The following is a 22,972-nucleotide window of genomic DNA, read 5'->3' on the forward strand; positions in this document are numbered from 1 at the left end:
CTGAATTTGGTGGGCTATTTAAATGACTTCAGTCTGGTCTGATGGGTGGTGTTTCCTATCCATTCCTCCTCCCCATCCGTGGCCGCCGTCCACAATATTTTCTGGAATTGGAGTAGGTGTCCGCCATAGTCCGCGCGTGTGCAATGCAATCTTGCCTCGCGCACACGCAGTATGCTTTGCCCAACTGCGAGCAAAGCCTAAAAGCATTACTGCACATGCACTGGTTAACTATGTCCTGGAAGTATTTTGCTGTGTTCCGGGACATAGATAACCCAGAACTATGCAGGCATCGGCAACCCCCCCCAAATTGGCGCGATCGCCGATCGCATCAATCTCAGGGCACAGCGGCGGTATACCGCTGCTGTGTCCTGCCAGTACTGGCATGGATCGGTGCTGTATTAGCACGGATCCTAGGCTGGAGCCTGATACAGGCCCAGCAGGGCCTATAGGAGCTGACTGGCATGATCGATGTCATCGTCGATCGTGCCAATCACAGGGCACAGCTGCGGTCACGCTGTGACCGCTCTGTGCCCTGCTGGTGACCTGGCCATGACTTGCCTTGGAATCAGAGCTGTGAGCTCCGATCCTAGGTGGTTGCCATGGTCACCAGGCAAAGCAGGGATTGGTGGCATCGATGTAATCATTCGATCCCATCAATAACAGGTCACAACAGCAATGTGACCACTCTGTGACCTGTCCTTGACCTGCCTATGACCTGTATGGCAGCTCTGCAGGGGTCCTCACACTAGCTGAGGATTCCCTACAGAGCGGTCATACTGCTGCTGGATCTCCTGGTGTGCTGGTTATTGTGATGCCACAGCAGCCTGTAGTACCACAATCCCTGCTGAAGAAAGAAGAAAGAATAACCCTACAACTGTGAGTGTTGCCTGATCCCTGATCCCTGCCCAATCTAGCTTCACCCCCATAATCTAGCTTCATCCCCCCCAAAGTCTTTTTCTCTGAGGATTTTGTTAACCTCATGGTGGAGCAAACTAATTTGTACACTCATCAATTTTTGGTACAAAAACTCTGGTTCATTCTATTCTAACTGGTCTCCTGTGGACGCAGTTGAAATGATGCAGTTTTGAGGCCTGGTCCTCCACATGGGGATACTGAAGAAGCTGGAAATTCGGCAATATTGGAGTGTTGATATTTTATACAACACTCCAGGATTCAGAATGGCCATGGCCCGGATGCGTTTTGAGGCCATCCACAAATTTCTGCATTATACCGATAATGCACAGTGTCCCGCACGAGATGACCCCAACTTTGACCGTCTGCTCAAAGCTCAGCCGGTCATCGAACACTTCAACAAAAAGTTTGCTGAAGTGTACGTGCCCAAAAGGGACATCTGCGTGGATGAGTCCTTGGTTCATTTCAAGGAAAGGCTCGGATTCCGTCAATACCTGCCCAGTAAGAGGGCCAGGTACGGAATCAAACTCTATAAACTTTGTGAGAGTACCTAAGGGTACACTCACAGGTTTAGAGTGTACGAAGGAAAGGACACCAGGATTGAACCCACTGAGTGTCCTCCTGACCTGGGAGTGAGTGGGAAAATTGTGAGGGATTTGGTGCACCCACTGCTGGATAAAGGTTATCACCTCTACACCGATAACTTTTATACCAGCGTCCCACTCTACAAATCCCTCTCTGCGCGAGGTTCCGCAGCCTGCAGTACTGTCCGCAAAAATCAGAGAGGCCTCCCAAAGATGTTACTTTGGCTCAGAAAAGGAGAGAGCAGAGCCCAATGTAGCGACCACCTGCTGGTGGTCAAGTACAAGGACAGGAGGGATATCCTTCTCTTGACCACCATACACGGTGATGGCTGCGCCCTCAGCAGTGTATGGGGTACCTCTGCACAGGTCAGCAAACCGACCTGTGTAGTGGGGTACAACAAAAACATGGGGGGCGTTGATCTCTCCGATCAACTCCTCCAACCATACTATGCTTTCAGAAAGGCCAGGGTGTGGTACAAAAAAGCTGGCCGTGCATATCGTACAAATGGCAATGCTCAATGCATTCCTCCTGTCACGATGTGCACACCACACCGATACGTCGTACCTTCAGTTCCAGGAGGTAGTGGTTTAGGCCCTGATGTTTGGCACTCGGGAAGTAGCTGGCCCCAGTACTTCTGTAACTAAAGGTGCCTGTATCGTACCAGGTCAGCTTTTTCTGGGGGGTGGTCCCTCCAACTGGTAGAAAAGGTAAGCAGCAAAAAAGGTGCCGAGTGTGTTACTAAAGGGGAGTACGCAAGGACATCATTTACCATTGCGACACCTGCCCCAAAAAACTTGGCCTGTGTATGAAGGATTGCTTCAAATTGTACCACACCTCCATGCACTACTAATTTATTTTGCAGGAAACAGATTAGTTCCAAAGGGGGCATCCAAAATGATGTCACTTGTGGTTTTTTTTTAGGCACATCAGGGGCTTTGCAAACGGAACATGACGCCCGCTGATCATTCCACCAAAGTCTGTATTCCAAGACGTCACTAAATCCCTTTAGAGCCCCGACATGTGCCTAAACAGTTTTTTCCCACATGTGGGGTACCAGCGTACTCAAGACAAATTGGACAACAACTTTTGGGGTCCAATTTCTCCTTTTACCCTTGGGAAAATTGGGGACTAAAAGATCATTTTTTGGGCTAAAAAATAGGATTTTTTTTTTTTTTACGCCTGGGCGTTATAAACTTCTTTGAAGCCCTTGGGGAATTAAAGTGCTCACCACACATCTAGATAAGTTCCTTAGGGGGCCTAGTTTCCAAAATGGGGTCACTTGTGGGGGGTTTCCACTGTTTAGGCACATCATGGGCTCTCCAAATGGAACATGGCGTTCGATCTCAATTTCAGCCAATTTTAGATTGAAAAAGTCAAACGGCGCTCCTTCCCTTCTGAGCCCTGCCATGTACTCATACAATGGTTCCCCCCCACATATGGGGTATAAACATACTCAGGACAAATTGGAGAACAACTTTTGGGGTCCAATTTCTCCTGTTACCCTTGGGAAAATAAAACATTGGGGGCTAAACTATCATGTTTGTGGAAAAAATATGATTTTTTTTTTTTTACGCCTGGGCATTATAAACTTCTGTGAAGCCCTTGGGGGTTCAAAGTGCTCATCACACAACTAGATAAGTTTCTTAGGGGGTCTAGTTTCCAAATGGAGTCATTTGTGGGGGGGTTTCCACTGTTTAGGCACATCATGGGCTCTCCAAACAGAGCATGGCGCCCAATCTCAATTTCAGCCAATTTTAGGATGAAAAAGTCAAATGGCGCTCTTTACCTTCCAAGCCCTGTCGTGTGCCCAAACAGTGGTTCTCCCCAACATATGGGGTATCACCGCACTCAGAACAAATTGTTGAATTGTTGCTAAAAGATCATTTTTGTGACTAAAAAGTTAAATCTTCATTTTTTCCTTCCACGTTGCTTCTGCTCCTGTGAAACACCTGAAGGGTTAATAATCTTCTTGAATGTAGTTTTGAGTAACTTGAGGGGTGCAGTTTTTAGAATGGTGTCACTTTTGGGTATTGTCTGCCATATAGACCCCTCAAAGTGACTTTGAATGTGATGTGGTCGCTAAAAAAAATGGTTTTGTAAATTTTGTTGTACAAATGAGAAATCGCTGGTCAACTTTTAACCCTTATAACTTCCTAACAAAAAAAAAATTGTTTCCAAAATTGTGCTGATGTAAAGTAGACATGTGGGAAATGTTATTTAGTAACTATTTTGTGTCACATATTTCAAAGTTGGAAAATTGCAAAATTTTCAAACTTTTTGCCATATTTCCATTTTTTTCATAAATAAACACAAGTTATAGTGAAGAAGTTTTACCACTAAAGTGAAGTACAATATGTCACAAGAAAACAATCTTAGAATCGCCAAGATCCGTTGAAGCGTTCCAGAGTTTTGACCTCATAAAGGGACAGTGGTCAGAATTGTAAAAAATGGCCCGGTCATTAACGTGCAAACCATCCTTGGGGGTAAAGGGGTTGAAAGTGCTTTACTGCAGAATTTTGGCAAAAATACCTTGAAGAATATGGCCCTTTGTTGCCAAAAACTCCTTCAAAGCAGAAGGTAGAGTCCAATGGCTCATTAATTATAGAACAGCACTAGAGAAGTACATTATGGTAAATCCAGTACTGACCTGAATGTGGGTCCATTCTTCATCATTGATGATACATGCTGAGTTTGATACAAACTTTCTGCATTTCCAGCAACGTAAAAGGACTGCTGTGTTGGTGTAGCTCATTTTACTACTTTATATACTCTGTAAAGCAAACAAAAATGCAAATACCATCAGTATCCAGGATTAACAATGGTGAAAACCCATTATAAATACCCAATAAGACAATTCTCAGAGATCATCATGTCTTCATCAGAATCGAGAGGGGATTGAGGAGCATCTCTTACTCTGGAGAACTTGTCCCGTCCTGTATTGCGCGGGCAACACATTGATTTGAATGAGCTCTATGTTATATCGCATTTTCCAAGTGTTGGTGCTGCAGGATAACTAGTCACGCACTGATTACAGCTGGATTCCCAATCTCCACTATCGAACGAATCAACCATTAAGAGGAAAAGAGGAAGTGAGTGGCCAGCCACAGCTCTGATTTCCTTTTGATGTCTGATTCATCCAAAAATGGAGTGAAGCCAGCGTTGATAGGCTGCATGTTGTTTTTTCTTTAATTTGTATTACATAATTTACATGTATACAGTATATGCTTACAAAAGTGTTCATGCGATTTTCATAGGCTGTGAACAATGTCTAATGGACAAAAACGTTGGCCCTGCACAGACCTGCTGATGTGAAATAAATCTTCATTTAATCACTTAAAGCAAACCAGGATTTTGCTAAGAAAACTGCAGGCACTGTCAGGTTGGCACTATCACACTGATTGAAATGATACCTAAGGTGAAGAAATCCGTCTTGTGGTTCTTGTATAATCAGTGTTATAAGTTTTCAGTTAATGATATGCCCATGCTCCAGGGCAGGACTGTAGGCAGAGTCTTATCTTCCTGCTCTACGCCAGAGAAACCATCCTCATAATAGAGACCGAGAGACAGACAGACCGTTTGTGCTTCGGGGCGGCCTGTGGGCCTGTCCTTCCTTGGTTTCTTTGGCTTAGAGCAGGAAGATAAGACTCTCCCCGCAGCATGAGCATTTCATTATCTGAAAACTTCTAACACTACACAAGAACCTCAAGACTGATTTCTTCACCTTAAATAATTGAAGAAAGAATGGTTGTAGATGACGAGGAAAAAGCTAATATATTACACACCTTCTTCTACATGGTATTCACAGTCGAAAATAAAATGCTAGGTGAAATGCTGAGAGACAAAGAAAATCCTAAATTAACCCCTTTCTGACATCAGACATACCATCCCATCCATGGTACCTGGTCCCGTATGACCAGGGATGGGATAGTATGTCTAAGCGATCAGCGGCGCTCCCGGGGGGGTGCCGCTGAGCGCGGCTGGGTGTCAGCTGATTATCACAGCTGACACCTGGCACTATGTGTCAGGGGCGGTCACGGACCGCTCCGGGCACATCAACCTCTGGCACACTGAGATCAAACATAGAAATGCATTGGGGCCGCAAAAACGACCGGGAAAAACACGGCAAGTGTAAAAAAAGCCTTAATGAAAAACTTACCTGGAGCAACCAGTGCCAGGCAGCGGCTGCCAAGGCAAGCAGGATCATGTGGTGCATTAAAAGAGGCCTGGATACACATGATGAGAGCATTATACTGCCTCTGTACAAATTCCTGGTTAGACCGCACATGGAGTACTGTGTATAGTTTTGGGCATCGGCGCTCAGGAAGGATATAATGGAACTATAGTAAGTACAAAGGAGGGTGACAAAATTAATAAAAAGGATGAGGGAACTATAATACCCAGAGAGATTAGCAAAATTAGGATTATTTAGTCTAGAAAAAAGACAACTGATGGCCGATCTAATAACCATGTATAATTATATAAGGGGACAATACAAATATCTCTCTGAGTATCTGTTTATACCAAGGAATGTGATGGTCATGGAGCACCCGCCAGGGCAAGTGGCATACTCGGTACCGAGCCGGTATCTTAAAGGGACAGTGTCACAGCGGTGGTGACCCGGTCCGTAGTCCTGGGCGTCCAATGGAAGTGGGTTTACAGGGGATGATGAAGATAAAAGTTTTTGTAAAGAGTATTCGTGATGCCACGGGTGGTATCTGGTCAGAAGGGGACCAGCGCTGCAGTGCAGATCCTCTGGGACGGACGGTATGATACAGTCGAGGTGTAATAGCTCTCCACAGGCAGAGCTGTAGTTCCAGGGCAGTTGTAATAGATGTTGAGGTAGATGATGTAGGATTCAGGCACAGAGATGTAGCAGTGCTGAAGGGGTTGCAGGGAGAATTCAAAGAACACAACAGAATGCAGTTTCCTTTACCTTTTACTGTGCTTTGTAGGTACAGTCCAGGATTCATATTACAGATGGTATAGGAGTTAGTCGGCCTGGAAGCAACTTGGGAATCTCTGTATGCAGATGGGTTGTGAGGTCTCCTTTCTAGTGCTATTCTGAAGTACTTGTGGTTCTAAACTCCACACAAGTTCCTCTTTCTGTCTGTTACCTAGAACTCCACTCGCATAACAGGTGTCATGGTTTACCGAGGCTCCAGGTTAAGCGGTGCAGAGGTTAATCTGGGAAGGCTCTCTATGGATCTGGGGAGGGTTCTTATAGCCTCATGGAGGAGCCGTCCCCTGTCGTTTATACTCCTAGCTGAGTGTGCCTGACCCTGTTCTGTCTGTGCTTCATGCCTGTCTTCGTATGCTTGCTTGGTGTTTGAATCGGTCCTGTCACGGTTAACGTTTCTTGTATTCTGACTCTGTACCTCTTTGCCTGCCCTGTGTATGACCCCTGGCTACGTATTGACCTTTCTGTGATTATCCCTCCTGTACCTCGCTGCCTGCTCTGTGTATGACCCCTGGCTACGTATTGACCTTTCTGTGATTATCCCTCCTGTACCTCGCTGCCCGCCCTGTGTATGACCTCCAGGCTTGCCTGACCTGAGTTCCCCTCTACTCTACTTCAGTATTCCTGTAGCGCGTATACTATATCATCTGCAGCAGTAGGACGCTAAGCCCGGCCCCTGCAGTCACATGATCTTAGGTCCTGTGCGCACCTAGCTCTTCATCATTGCTCCACCTCCCACAGGTCCTCAAGCTACTCTGCTCCTACCCATTTTAGACGCCAGGACTCCCGTAGCTGCGGGTAAGAGTCCTTCACGTGCACTCTATCTGTGTCCTTGTTACTTGAGCTGGCAGGGCTGCTGAAGCACCCCTGACAACAGGCAGGTGTAGCCCTCTCTGTCTCACACACGATGCTGCTGTGTCGTCGAGTCTCAGTTAGGAACAGAGCATTTACAGCCTCTTGCTTCTCCGATTTCTGCTGTGGGACCTTTAGTATCTACACAGCCTCAGACTCCGGCATACGGTCAATGCGCTTCAGCTTAGGGGTGAGCTTGACTCCAGCTCAGTCCCCAGCTCATTTCCACACGTCCACACTCTTCCCTCTCTCTGCATCAACTAACTAGCTTCCTATTCCTGACCACAGAGAGCAGATCCTCAGCAGTTTGGTTCATAGCTCCCTCTGCTGGCCCGGAGTAGGAACTGTGCTGTGTGCTGGACTACCTGATATAGAGACCCTTTCATTGCTTCCAAGCATGACATCACACTCTCTAGGAGGGAGGTAATGCCACTGTGGCGACCGTACTCCTGGGGGTGCCACAGTCACAAGGTGGCATTCTCTGTGTCTGGAGGAGAGAAGGTTTTTCCATCCACATAGAAGAGGATTCTTTACTGTTAGGGCAGTGAGAATCTGGAATTCCTTGCCTGAGGAGGTGATGGCTAGCTCTGTCGAGGGGTTGAAGAGAGGCCTGGATGTCTTCCTGGAGCATAACAATATTATATCTTACAGTTATTAGGTTTTTTGGAAAGACATAGATCTGGGGATTTATTCTGATGCAATATAGGCCTTGCTAACTAGGTTGCTATGTATAATTTTAATCAATGTAAAAATATCAATATGACAATGCCTATAATTTACTTAGCAATATCCTGCTGACAGGTTCGCTTTAAAGGAAGTGTCATGGTGTTCTTTTCATTATATCTGGATGTGCTCTTCCATTGAGGGCGCCTTTTCCATGCATTGATCTTTTCTTTGTTTTCTAGTTCATTGCGTAAGTGAGCGCAGTAGAATCCTATGACGCTTGCTTTTGCACTGAAGACGTTAGCCTAGTAGCAGGAGAAGGACGCTGCATATTTTAATGTAGCCCAAAGCAAAGACATTGAGTGGTTCATGCTGCAGGTTATCAGCAACATAGAGGTAAGTATACTTTAGTCGGCACTCGGCATCAAAAATGAGACATGTCCTCAATGTACAGTATATCACCAATGTCGAGCAGTCAGAGGGTCAAGCCAAAGAGTCGAGCGTGTCTATAGTAAAAGGGGGAATAGTCCCGAGACCAGGGAGAGCCCCTATATATACGTGATTTATCCTAGGGATGTGGTTGTGTCATTTTTGTACTGTTTTTTAAATGTTTTTAATCATTTTGCGTGTTTTTATATGCCACTGAGCTAATAAATTATTATTTTTTTTTTTGCATAATTTTCTTCTGGAGTGCGCTATTTCCTTGCATTGATCTTTTCTTTGTTTTCTAGTATATTCCCATTCATGCATGGTGCTGCACCCATCTATAGGCTATTTACGTCTATTTGTGTAGTGCACCCTGTATTTCTTGTAGTCCGCTTACGCAATGAAGACAGCAGCTAATGTGACAAACAGGATGCTGCCTAGTTTAATGCAGGCCACAACCCAGATTTCAGGCGGTCCATGCTGCAGGCTGTCAGCAGAAAAGTGTAATAGAATGATTTAGAAAAATTATTGAACTGCAGAGTCCTCCACTATAATAGTTTCCTTGTAAAACTGGAAGTGCAAAGTTAATCTGGTCTAAGAGATCTATGTATACAGTTTCTATTGTAAAATCTCATGAAAGACTTTAACTAAGGCTGGTTTCACATTAGCGTTTTTTTGCGCAGCGCATCGTGTGCGTCTATGCGCATGCATCATGCGTACCTATGTTTAACATGGGGGCGCATAGTCTTGCCTTTGCACTCGTTCATATGCGTTTTCATGCACATGCGTTTTTTCAAGGTGTGCGCTTAGGTGCGCCAGACACATCCTGTTGCATTTTTGGGTCAGCTGAAAGGCATAAAAAAAACGCATGGGCACGGAATTCGACAAAATAACGCATTACAGTCTATGGGAACACAGGCGTGCGCATGGACATGCGTTCGTCTGCGTTTTCGTGCGCATGCCTTTTTGGCATAAAAATGTGTAGACACTGGTTTTAACCTCTAGAGAATGAATGCGCATAAAAAACGCAAATGCATGCAAAAATGCATGATGCGTTTTTTGCATGTGTTTCTATTGTGCACGATGCGCTGCGCAAAAAAACCCTAATGTGAAAGTAGCCTTACAAAATTTTGCATCCTAAGGCTATGTGCCCACAATGTCATTTTCAGGCGGATTCCGTGTGAAATCTGCTTGGAAAAGTGATTCATAAAATGAGCATAATGCCCTTCCTCTATGTTATGTCACTGCTTTCAACCACTTCAGGGTTTGCAACCCTTGAAGCAGTTAAAAGTAGCGACATGCTATTCTGGTGGAAACTGCCCACTTGCTATACTTCACTAGAGTAAGAGACACCGCAGGCATCTACATGTTTTCTACCTATGAGGTAGACTTTGCATAAAGTTGTTATGAAATGATGTCCGCCTATGCCCATGGCAGCTACCACACTGATATCATTACTTGGGTGGCTGATGTGGAGTAACAACGTCTCATCATGGAACATTACGTCAGTGAAGACCCGTTCCGGCTACTTTGGCACTTTTAGAGGGGAATGGTGGCAGTGTTAGAGGGTGACTGTGTCATTCTTGTCAGGGATTCTGAGGTCAATGCTGTTTTTGGGACGTAATATTGAATAATCATGGCTTTCAGGCACCTATGGAAGGTACACATAACTGGGTGAAGTAGTGTCAGGTAAGGGGCATCTATGGCAGGCGCGTAAGGCACATAGACTTGGGGGCAGTCTAAGACCTTTAACCCCTTTCCGACATTGGGCATACATTTACACCTATGTCAGACTCCCTCTCCTTGATGTGGGCTCCGGCGGTGAGCCCACATTTTTCCCGGGACATGTCAGCTGTTTTGAACAGCTGACATGGGCCCGCAATAGCCGTGGGTGGAATTGCGATCCACCCACAGCTATTAACCAGTTAAATGTCACTGTCAAACTCTGATAGCGGCATTTAACAAGCGCTTCCGGCTATCGCGCAGGAAATACGCACACCGGTGACCTGCGTCATGTGATCGCGGGTCACCGGTGTGTTACCATGACAACCGGAGGTTTCCTGGAGACCTCTATGGTTATCAGTGCCAGTTTTCTATGAGCAGCATAGCAAGTGAGTAAATCTGCTGTATAGAGGCGATCTGATCATTGCCTCTATGTAGCAGAACCGATCGGGTTGTGGCAGGATCTAGTCTCCCATGGAGACTATTGAAGCATGCCAAAAGTAGAAAAGAAAATGATTTTAAAAATATATAAAAAAAATAAAACTTCAAATCACCCCTCCTTCACCCCATTCAAAATAAAACTATTACAAAATATGTCTATGCTTGTTTTTTTTTTTTTATCGCCGCTGTCAGAATCGCCTGATCTATTAATAAAAAAGGATTAACCTGATCGCTTAATGGCGTATCGAGAAAAAAAGTAAAAACGCCAGAATTACGTTTTTTTGGTCGCCACGACATTGCATTAAAATGCAATAACGGGCAATCAAAAGATCATATCTGCACCAAAATGGTATCATTAAAAACATCAGCTCGGCACACAAAAAATAAGCCCTCACCTAACCCGAGAACACAAAAAATGTAGACGCTATGGGTATCGGAAAATGGCGCAATTTTTTTAACAAAGTTTGTAAAAAAATTTTTCACCACTTCAGTAAAAAAAGAACCTAGACATTTTTTGTGTCTATGAACTCGCAATGACCTGGAGAAACATAATGGCAGGTCAGATTTAGCATTTAGTGAACGTAATAAAAAAGCCAAACAAAAACAACTGTGGGATTGCACTTTTTTTGCAATTTCACGGCACTTGGAATTTCTTTCCCATTTTCTAGTATATGACATGGTAAAACCAATGGTGTCGTTCTAAACTACAACTCGTCGCACAAAAAACAAGCCCTCACACGGCCATATTGACGGAAAAATATAAAAGTTATGGCTCTGGAAAGAAGGGGAGCGAAAAACGAAAACGCAAAACCGAAAAAAGCTCCGGTGGTTAAGGGGTTAAAAAATGTCAGTTGGAGAATCCCTTTAGTAAGTCTGTTTTTTTTCATATAGAACACAGGACTTTATGGTCGAGGTGTGCCCTTGATGCAGCTGCAGCCCATCACCGCAATCAGCATGTCACTGAGAATCTGACAGCATCGCAGGGCAGCCTGGGCCGTGGTGTGGATGCATCGTGTGAATCTAGCCTTAGGACAGTTTAATGAGTCCGTTTTTCCTGTATATGAAAAACTGGTCTCCATCATTGTTTTAGATCAGAGTTTCAGCAGTGTGTGGTCTGTGTGTCAGCTTTTACCATTAAAATCGACCATTTTAAATTAGCATAGTATTTTATTACATTTTTAACATGCAAAAAATAACGGACGGGCAGCCCACAAAGGTAGCTAGGGTGCCATAAAAGCATTGTTAGTTTTTCACCGACTCCTAGACTTACATGGGTGAGTTTGATCAGTGACTTGGATCAAAAATGGAAATGTCTTTGTTTGTTGTTTTTTTTTTTTGCAAAAGTTACGGAGCCCCATAGATTTTGATGGGTATATGTTAAAGAAAATTGAACTTATGATAGGGGTCTTGGGGCATATTAATGTATGCTGACATACAGCTCTGGCAAAAATTAAGAGACCACCATATCAAATCCCTGTCATGGGCAGCCCAATCTCCAAACCTGAACCCCATTGAAAACCTCTGGAATGTAATCAAGAGGAAGATGGATAGTCACAAGCCATCAAACAAAGAAGAACGGCTTACATTTTTGTACCAGGAGTGGCATAAGGTCACCCAGAAGCAGTGTGAAAGACTGGTGGAAAGCATGCCAAGACGCATGAAAGCTGTGATTAAAAATCATGGTTATTCCACAAAATATTGATTTCTGAACTCTTCCTGAGTTAAAGCAATAGTATTGTTGTTTCTGAATGATTATGAACTTGTTTTCTTAGCATTATTTGAGGTCTGCAAGCACTGCATTTTTTTTGTTATTTTGACGATTTCTCATTATCTGAAAATAAATACAAAGTTTAGTGCTTGGAAATTCGGAGACATGTTGTCAGTAGTTTATAGAATAAAAGAGCAATTTACATTTTACTCAAAAATATACCTATAAAGAGGAAAATCAGACAAGCTGAACATTTGGAAGTGGTCTCTTAATTTTTGCCAGAGCTGTATCTCAGAAGCGGCCATGGTGGCTGCCTGTGCCCTCTCATGTACCGGTATAGCAGAAGAGCATGCAGCACTAGATCTCGCCCTCCTGATTCCCATATTCAGGCAGCGTGCAGCACTGATCTGCGCCCTACAGCTTCCAGCTGTTCCAATCTTACAACTTCAAGCAGTCTACTGAGTAGTGCAATTTTTGGGACTTGCAGTTTCACAGCAGAACTGTACATTGCAGATCACATCAGGTTGATGCTGGAACAGCCTGAAGGTATTACTATATTAGTATATTGTAAACTATGGGGCTGCAGGGCTCCATACGGCATCTCACCGCCATATATCTACATGTATATCCCATTATGTCACAATTCTGCATGTCTCTATTAGAATTTCTACAGAATTTTATAGGAAAACGAAGCATTTTGCCCTGCAGATCAGGTGACGTAACAATGTACACGTACCTATTCTTGCAAAGCTGCCGTCAGCTGTTTGGGAAACCACAGGAGGACAGACGCATATAGTTCAGTAATTACGATAATATTAGATTTCACCTACCCAGCACAGTCACACACTGCGCTTAGCTTCCTGCTAGGAGAAGGTCACATGATATTTAATCCCCCAATAACGGATAAGTAAACATTTCTATGCTATGAATGTACCGTATATATGTGTATATAGAGGCCTCCCTAAGGATGGAGACAAAACTTTGTTATAACATTACATTTGATGCTCACATGTAAAGTGCCGTGGAATAAATGGCGCTATAATAATAAATAATAATAATTTGATACAACCTTCACACTTTACTCTTCAAATCTGAAGAGGAAGGTATGAAGTATTCGCTTTGCATAGTATAACACTCCTAAACAGTGAAATTGCAACACCAACAAGGAAAAGTTGTGGAATTATTGAAATCCCAGGATGGATAGACTATTTACTTTTTGTTTGTTTTTTTAATGGTCTTTGGCTCAATCTCGAGCCATGGCAACTTGTTGGATGAACAATCTATAGGAAGATCGATATTGTGCAAGCCTAGACACGTCCGCCAGGGTCTTCTCCACCGTTATCTTTATAGTGTCTAGCCAGCAGGTTGTTGGTCTACCTCTTTGCCTTGTTCCTTCTATTCTTCTGTCCTTGATGTCCTCCTCTAGCGATTGCTCTCTTCGTATCAGGTGTCCAAAGTAGGAAAGATATAGCTTTTTGATCCTTGACATGTCTGGCTTGATTTGTTTCTAAATCGATTTATTTGTTCTTCTTGCTATCCGTGGTTTTGAGAGACACGATGATGGTATACAAGTGATGGAGAAAATGAAAACAAAAGTTTTGAGTATGAATACTACATTCAGAAGTACACAGACTTAAACGCCTTGCCTGCTATCATTGATGATAATTGTTGTCTGAGGATTGTTCTGCCACGCTGAATGCATTTGGGTAAATCATCAAGATACACAGCTGCAGCTCCTTTTGTAATTGCCTACCAATTCTGTTCCAGTTGTGCTTGATAGGAAACAAATACGCAGACGCAGCAGGTCGTGGTAGCATATTTAGTAGCAACATTTGGCCTCGTGTTGTCAAGTTGCAAAAGGATTCTTGAGACACTTTGGAAAAATGGCTGTACCACTGGTTGCATGACCAAATCACTATATTGCCTAGCTGGTACTATATGTTAGATGAGGATAAGGCTCCCATATATTATGCCACTCCACATTATAAACCTGGGAGATGGATAGATGTAACGTTTCCTCGTGAAGGCCTCTTCATGGTGTTGTCCATGTGTTCACCAAATCAATTTCTTGCTATCTTTGCATTTAACACAAAGCACAGGACCCATCGCTGAAGAGGGTAGACCTCCATTGCCTTGCTTTTCTGCACATTGATAGCTTTCAACAGCGGTGGTGTGAGGTTACAGTAGTACCGTAGCTGGACGTCTGACATTCTGAAAATGCCTTCTGATGGTTTGTTTTCGGCCTTAGGCTTGTACGGTATGTCATAACCAATTTCACATGTGTCTACACATTTGTGACCATATTGTGACAGTGGCACTCTTTTTGCTGCAGTTTTCCAAAATTCCTGGCATACGTGACATAATTTTTCCCATAATTTTTCCTGACAAAAAAACAAAACGTGCATTGGGGCAGCAGGGACGCCGCATAGAGACTCTCCACCCATGTAAGTGCTTTTTACAGTTGCTTTATTATGAGCCTTATACTTTGGGAACATTCAATCCCTCTATTCTGCACTAGTCACTTTAGGCTCTAAGTATATTAAACTATATCAACACTCTTGGTATTGGATAGTATTAAGCTTGTATGGTCTTCCCTGCTGGGAATGCAGCTTACCTTGGACATTTTTATTGTGAATGTATTTTTAATTTTCTTTAAATAAATTGTATTTTATTTTGGCACTCTATACTATGGTTTTCTGTTGTGATCATTAGTTATGTAGTTTATGTGCCTTTGTCAATCAAAGATGGGTATACTATAGCATTACTTCTGATTTAGTAAGTCTTAGGCTAGGTTCACATTTGCGGATGGCTGACCTGCGGAGGGATGCAGACTTCCTCAGTGAAGCTCCGCCCACTGCCGCACCTCCTCTGTTCAGCTCCGCCTACAACGGACTGCCGCCTGCGTACCCTATCTTTAGCATTGGGTACAAAGGCCGTGCGGATGTATGCGAATGTGTTGTGAGTTCATTTTCCCCGTCACCATTGAGGTCTGATGAACTCCCTCTTCTGGTGAAGGAAGGTAGTGAGGCTGATTACAAAGCACCTGAGCAGAATGATGATGACTGGGTGACTGGAATTGCTGACTGGATATAAGGCAGCCGACGCCCTTCTGCCTTGCGGGTGATTTCTCTGAGGGATTCTAGGAGACCAGTCTGATTCCTGCTCCTCAAAAGCTAAGTTTTTTGCTCTGCTTTTTGCATTTGTGTTTTGGTTTGTTTTGCCTTGTTTTTCTGGATTTCTGCCATTCCCTGCTGGGGTGAGCTGAATTCCTTTTTGCTCTGTCTTCAGAAAATACCTGAGTACTGATATAGTCTTTTTGAAGCCTAGCGTCTTCAGGGCTTTTTTCCCCTATCAGTCTGTTGGCTCTTGTTTTGATAGGGTTTTTGGCAGATTGCAGACAGCAGCTTTTCAATCCTGTCCTATTTAGTTAGCTTGGGCCCCATCTTTTGCTCAGCCTATCTTTCTATCTGTGTGAGTGTTTTTTCATCTTGCTTCACTGTCATTATATGTTGGGGGCTGCTTATTGCTTTGGGGTCTGCTCTGGGGCAGTTTAGATTTCCCTTTCTGTCTTTAGGCTATGTAGTTCTCCGGCTGTGATCGAGGGGTCAAGGGCACCGTAGGAACCCCCCACGGCTACTGCTAGTTGTTGTTGTTAGGTTCAGGGGTCTGCAATCCGATAGCTGCCAACTTCTCTGGTTTTCTGGACTTAGCTAGTATTTCAATTTTTTCCTCCCACAGTGACTAGTGTTGAGAGATACCGTTCGATACCCCAAAATATCGTATTGGATGGTATCGCCCGATACGAAAAAAATATCGGGTATCGCCGATTCCGATACCGGAAGTCCCATTCAAGTCAATGGGACTTCCGGTATCGGAATTTAAAAAAGCCCTTTATTTCCTTGTTGGCTAATATAATTGAAAACAAATAAGAATCATGTAGAATGTATTGTGGGAGGTGGAGGAGACATTAAAGGCATAGTGGTTTATTCAAATCACATGGCATAGCATTAATTCCAATTTTTTTTTTCAAGACGTTCGGAGTTAAAAAGATATTGACTATGTTAACCTTTTTTATATTTTGTCAGATTTGTATGTTTCACAACTTCCATGCTCTTCACCTTCTTTTGTACTTCTCCCACACTTTCTCCTTCATGATCCGCAGCAGTAGCATTTTTTTCATCAACTTTTTCTTCACCTTATTCATCTTCTTCTTCTTCATCTTCTTCCCATTAATTTTTTTTTCCATTCTTCATATTCTTCTTATTCAGCTATTATTAATTTTAATATGCTATTTCTTCATCTTCTTCCTATTCTTCTTTGTCTTCATTTTCTTATGGTGACAGGCATTCCTGTAGTACTTATCTATAAAAGTTATAAGATTACACCTTATGTTCTGCCTGTCACTAAAGATTTACAACAGGATTTGTCCGCGTTCAGTTTGGCCTGCAGCAGCAGGCATTTTCCAGGGGCACCACGAGGAGGATCGGACTCACCCCCATTTACTGCTTAGTCTTCTTCTGCTTATAATTTTGATTTCTTCTATGCTGATTTTTAGTCTTATGCTTAATATTCTTCTGCTTTCTGTTCTTCTGCTTTTGCTTCTTCTGCTTCTTGTTCTTCTGTCTTTTGTTCTGTATCTTGGTGGTTGTCTTCATGTTCTTTGTCCTCTTGGTCTTATTATTTTGGGTCATATTTCTGGTCTTCTTTGGTGTGGTCTTCAGGGTCGTCGTCATCAGGGTCGTCGTCATGGAGATCAATAAGGATTACCAAAGACAATTTCAAAAAGCTTGATCTTGGAAATGTAGCAGAAGGTACAAGAAGGCTGAGAAACTGGCGAGAACCAGCTGACAGTGCTGGCACCCGGATGGGTAGCAGAAGGAACAAGAGCCAATGGCACTACCGAGGACCAACTGACGGTGCTGGACCACGGTTACTAAGCAGAAGGTACCTATGCTAAAAAGCACTACCAAGGACCAGCTGACGGTGCTGGACCTCGGATACCGAGATGGAGGCACCTAGGCCAAAGGCTCTGGCGAGAACCAGCAGACAGTGCTGGAACCCGGATGGGTAGCAGAAGGAACAAGAGCCAATGGCACTAGCGAGGACCAACTGACGGTGCTGGACCACGGTTACTAAGCAGAAGGTACCTATGCTAAAAAGCACTACCAAGGACCAGCTGATGGTGCTGGACCTCGGATACCGAGATGGAGGCACCTAGGCCAAAGGCTCTGGCGAGAACCAGCAAACAGTGCTGGAACCCGGATGGGTAGCAGAAGGAACAAGAGCCAATGGCACTACCGAGGACCAATTGACGGTGCTGGACCACGGTTACTAAGCAGAAGGTACCTGTGCTAAAAAGCACTACCAAGGACCAGCTGACTGTGCTGGACTTCGGATACTGAGATGGAGGCACCTAGGCCAAAGGCTCTGGCGAGAACCAGCTGACAGTGCTGGAACCCGGGTGGGTAGCCGAAGGTACCCATCCAAAGCAAAGTAGCCAGGCCGCAAGCCGGCCGCAGTTACCGAAACCCACAGTCCTACAGGGGGTCCATGTCCCATTGGCACTACGGATCCAGCCTTCAGTGCCAGTTCCCGCAGCCCACATAGGAGTCACCTAAACTGCAGGCACCATAGAGTCGGCTAACCCGACAGGACAACGGATTGTTGGCATAGTGACCTTGACACTACCGAGAAACAGCTGGCGTGCTGGAACCAGGCTGGGCAACAGTGAGTACCCGTGCCAAAGACACTGCCGAGCACCAACTGGCGTTGTTGGAACCCAGGGACAATCATGGTGAAGGCCGAGGCCTACTTGGTGGTAGTTTTAGATTGTTTGTAGGCTACAACAGACTGTCAACGTGCTCCAATTAGGCATCTGTCTCCACTCTGTTTCCAGGATTTCATGTGACCACCAACCCCGCCAGTTTATGCGTACAGTAGCCGTCTGCCCAATCCACACGTGTTCCTGTGTTACTGGGGTTCTGTAATGTCAGCAGATCCCCTGATGTGTGTCTGCCACTGTCTCCTGCTCTGTCCACATTCGTACCACTTGCAGTGGGAAGGTGGACAGCGCAGGAGACAGTGCCGGACACACATTGGGGGATCTGCTCACGTAACAGAACACCAGGAACACAGGAACAAGTGTGGAATGCGTGGACGGCAACTGTGAGCAGGAACTGGCGGTGTTGGAGGTCGGGGGAAATACTAGAGACAGAGTGGAGACAGAGGCCAAATCAGAGAATGTTTAAATCTGAAGTAGTTACAATTTGGAGGCAGCAGCAGTTTGCCCTCCACACAGCAGGGGATCAGCTGACGTTACTGACCCCCACTTTCACATGAACGAGTGTTTTTTTCTGTGTGGACAGCACTTCCAAGCACCAACTGGCGTTGTTGGAGCCCAGGGACAATCATGGTGCAGGCCGAGGCCTACTAGGAGCCAGGTGTGAATCGGAGGTAGTTTGACTTTGGAGGGAGCAGGACACTTTGCCCTCCACACAGCAGGGGATCAGCTGACGCTACTGAACCCCACTTTCACATGAACAAGTGTTTTTTTCTGTGTGGACAGCACTTCCGAGCACCAACTGGCGTTGTTGGAGCCCAGGGACAATCATGGTGTAGGCCGAGGCCTACTTGGTGGCAGTTTTAGATTGTTTGTAGGCTACAACAGACTGTCAACGTGCTCCAATTAGGCATCTGTCTCCACTCTGTTTCCAGGATTTCATGTGACTACCAACACCGCCAGTTTATGCGTACAGTAGCCGTCTTCCCAATCCACACGTGTTCCTGTGTTACTGTGTTCTGTAATGTCAGCAGATCCCCTGATGTTTGTCTGCCACTGTCTCCTGCTCTGTCCACATTCCCACCACTTGCAGTGGGAAGGTGGACAGCGCAGGAGACAGTGCCGGACACACATTGGGGGATCTGCTCACGTAACAGAACACCAGGAACACAGGAACAAGTGTGGAATGCGTGGACGGCAACTGTGAGCAGGAACTGACGGTGTTGGAGGTCAGGGGAAATACTAGAGACAGAGTGGAGACAGAGGCCAAATCAGAGAATGTTTAAATCTGAAGTAGTTACAATTTGGAGGCAGCAGCAGTTTTCCCTCCACACAGCTGGGGATCAGCTGACGTTACCGAACCCCACTTACGCATGAACGAGTGTTTGTTTCTGTGTGGACAGCTCTTCCGAGCAACAACTGACGATGTTGGAGCCCAGAGATAGTCATTTTGTTGGCTGAGGCCTACTTGGAGGCAGTTTAAGATAAGACGTTGTTTGAATTTGGAGGCAGCAGGAGAGTTTGCCGTACACGCAGCAGGGGATCAGCTGACGTTACCGAACCCCACTTACACATGAGCGAGTGTTTTGTCTGTGCGGACAGCACTTCTGAGCACCAACTGGCGTTGTCGGAGCCCAGGGAAAATCAGGTAGTAGGCCGAGGCCTACTTGGAGCCAGGTGTAAATCTGAGGTTGTTTGACTGTGGAGGGAGCAGGACACTTTGCCATACACACAGCAGGGGATCAGCTGACGTTACCAAACCCCACTTACACATGAGCGAGTGTTTTGTCTGTGCGTACAGCACTTCTGAGCACCAACTGGCGTTGTCGGAGCCCAGGGAAAATCAGGTAGTAGGTTGAGGCCAACATTGGTGGCAGTTTTAGATTGTTTCTAGACTACTACTAACTGTCAACGTACTCCAATTAGGCCTCTGTCTTCACTCTGTTTCGAGTATTTCCTCTGGCTTCCAACCACGCCAGTTGCTGCTCTGAAATGCCGTCTGCACAACCCACACTTGTTCCTGTGTTACTGGGGTTCTGTAACAGCAGCTTCTCCATAGAGGTGAGTCAGGCAATGTCTCCTGCTCTGTCCACTTTTCCACTACAAGTAGTGGGAATGTAGACAAAGCAGGAGACATTGCCGGACTCACCTCTGGAGATGAGCAGATGTTACAGGACTCAGGTAACACAGGAACAAGTGTTGATTGTGCAGACGGCACTTGAGAGCAGAAACAGGCGGTGTTGTAGGCCGGAGGAAATACTCAAAACAGAGTGGAGACAGAGGGCAAATCAGAGAACATATTAAATCAGAGGTAGTCAGAAGTTGTAGGCAGCAGGAGAGTTTGCCGTACACACAGCAGGGGATCAGCTGACGTTACCGAACCCCACTTACACATGAGCGAGTGTTTTGTCTGTGTGGACAGCACTTCTGAGCAACAACGTGCATTGCTGTAGCCCAGGAAATAAAGTTCAGGTCATAGAAACATGAACACAACAGGAGGCCTGGATCCTGTTGCCAGCCAATTATTTATTCTGGAAGAGGACTGGCAAATTCAGGTGAGATCCAGGCCTTGTTCATTTTCAGAAAAGTAAGCCGGTCAACATTATCGGCGGATAGTCGCGTGTGCGACGGTCTGTTACCACACCACCTGCAGCACTAAAGACACGTTCCGATAATACACTGGCAGCAGGGCAAGCCAGCACCTCCAATGCATACTGGCTAAGCTCTGGCCATGTATCCAGCTTAGAGACCCAATACTTGAACGGGGAAGAGCCGTCTGGGAGTACACTAACAGGGCAAGACAAGTAGTCTGTCACCATCTTCCAAAAGGTAAGGGAGAAAACAAGGGGAACTGCTACCTTGGATCTAATTCTTATAAACAGGGAGGAAATGGTTGAGGAGGTAAAAGTGGCTGGGACCCTAGCAGGTAGCGACCATGCTATTTTAGAATTTTGGATAACTAGAGGCGGAAGACCTGTGAAGACTCAGACGTCAAGGTTAGATTTCAGAAAGGCAGATTTTAAGGGATTCAGAAAGAGAATTGGAGGGATCCAATGGCTGGATATCCTTAAAGACAAAAATGTCCAGGAAGGATGGGAAATCTTGAAAAATGAAATTCTCAAAGCACAGTTGTTAACAATTCAGAAAAGAGGGAAGAATAGGAAGCATTTAAGGAAACCAGGATGGATGAACACAGAACTTAAGCACATGCTAAAAAGGAAGAAAAAAATGTTTATAAAATGGAAAGAGGGAGGCATATCTAAAGAAGAATATAATGCTGTCTGCAGAACCTGCAGGGCACAAATCAGATTATCTAAAGCTGAAAATGAATTGAGGCTTGCAAGAGATGTCAAAAGCAATAATAATGGATTTTGGGGATATGTCAAAAGTAAAAGAAAAGTCAAAGATGCTATAGGATTTTTACAGGATGAAAATGATGAAATGGTAAGACAGGATGTTGAGAAGGCTGAACTTTTAAATTCCTATTTTGCATCTGTTTTCTCTCAGAAAGGAAATGTAACATCAACTGTTATTCACTGTCCTATTAAGGGAATAGAAGAATCCAGGATATCTATAAACAGAAAGATAGTGAGGAAACACTTAGCTAACCTAAATGAATTCAAGTCTCCAGGTCCAGATGAATTACACCCCAGAGTACTGAAGGAGATAGCAGAAGAAATTTTTGAACCCCTCTCCATAATCTTTGAAAATTCTTGGAGAACAGGAGAAGTGCCAGAAGACTGGAGAAGAGCAAATGTTGTTCCTATCTTCAAAAAGGGGAAGAAGGTGGACCCAGGCAACTATAGGCCGGTGAGTCTGACTTCTATACCAGGAAAGATCTTTGAACAAATTATTAAACAACATGTATGTCAATACCTGGATAAGAATGAAGTGATTAAGCAGAGTCAGCATGGGTTTGTAACTAATAAGTCATGTCAGACTAATTTAATTTCCTTCTATGACGGTATTACTGATTGGGTGGATCAAGGAAATGCTGTAGATATAGTATATCTTGACTTCAGCAAAGCATTTGACAAAGTATCTCATACAATCCTTATGGAAAAAATGACTAAGTATGGAATGGACAAGGCAACTGTTAGGTGGATTCATAACTGGCTTAGTGATCGGACCCAAAGAGTGGTCGTAAATGGCTGCACATCCAGTTGGAAGAATGTCTCAAGTGGGGTAGCACAGGGCTCTGTCCTGGGCCCTGTATTGTTCAACATCTTTATCAACGATTTAGATGAAGGAATTGAGGGTAAACTGATTAAATTTGCTGATGACACAAAGCTAGGAGGGATAGCTAATACTAGAGAAGAGAGAGAGAGGATTCAAAAAGATTTAAATAAACTGGAGAAGTGGGCAGCAACTAACAGAATGGTTTTTAACAGGGAGAAATGCAAAGTACTACATCTGGGCAATAAAAATGAAAAAAGCATATATAGAATGGGAGGAATAGGGCTAAGTGACAGCACATGTGAAAAAGACTTGGGTATACTAATAGATCACAGACTGAATATGAGTCAACAGTGTGATGCAGCAGCAAAAAAGGCAAATGCAATTCTAGGATGTATTAACAGAAGCATACAGTCTAGATCACATGAAGTCATTATTTCCCTCTACTCCTCTTTGGTCAGACCTCATCTGGAATATTGTGTCCAGTTTTGGGCACCACATTTTAAAAAAGACATCAACAAACTGGAGCAAGTTCAGAAAAGAGCGACCAGAATGGTGACCGGTCTGCAAACCCTGTCTTATGAGGAAAGGTTGCAGGATTTGGGAATGTTTAGTTTGCAAAAGAGAAGACTGAGAGGAGACTTAATAGCTGTCTACAAATATCTAAAGGGCTGTCACATTGTAGAAGGATCAACTTTATTCTCATTTGCACAAGGAAAGACTAGAAGCAATGGGATGAAACTGAATGGGA

At 44.5% G+C, this 22,972-nt stretch overlaps 1 protein-coding gene across 2 annotated transcripts in view; it reads right to left on the reverse strand.

Moving 5' to 3' along the window:
- The window catches only part of RNF180 (ring finger protein 180), a 244,887-nt gene extending 230,983 nt beyond the window's left edge, over window positions 1-13,904 (reverse strand). Inside the window, exons 1-2 of one of the 2 annotated variants that reach the window (XM_073584256.1) lie at window positions 13,644-13,904; window positions 4,145-4,267 (exon numbers count right to left, since the gene is read on the reverse strand). In XM_073584256.1, the coding sequence (XP_073440357.1) occupies window positions 4,145-4,249 (105 nt within the window). In that variant the 5' untranslated portion in view covers window positions 4,250-4,267; window positions 13,644-13,904. Of the gene's footprint in view, window positions 1-4,144; window positions 4,268-13,002; window positions 13,131-13,643 lie in introns of those variants that run through there. The other variant, XM_073584255.1, reaches the window with a different exon arrangement.
- Window positions 13,905-22,972: the final 9,068 nt, after the last annotated feature.

This window comes from Dendrobates tinctorius, unplaced genomic scaffold (genome assembly GCF_039654945.1).
Source record: "Dendrobates tinctorius isolate UK_male_01 unplaced genomic scaffold, ASM3965494v1 ptg000083l, whole genome shotgun sequence".
NCBI lineage: Eukaryota > Metazoa > Chordata > Amphibia > Anura > Dendrobatidae > Dendrobates > Dendrobates tinctorius.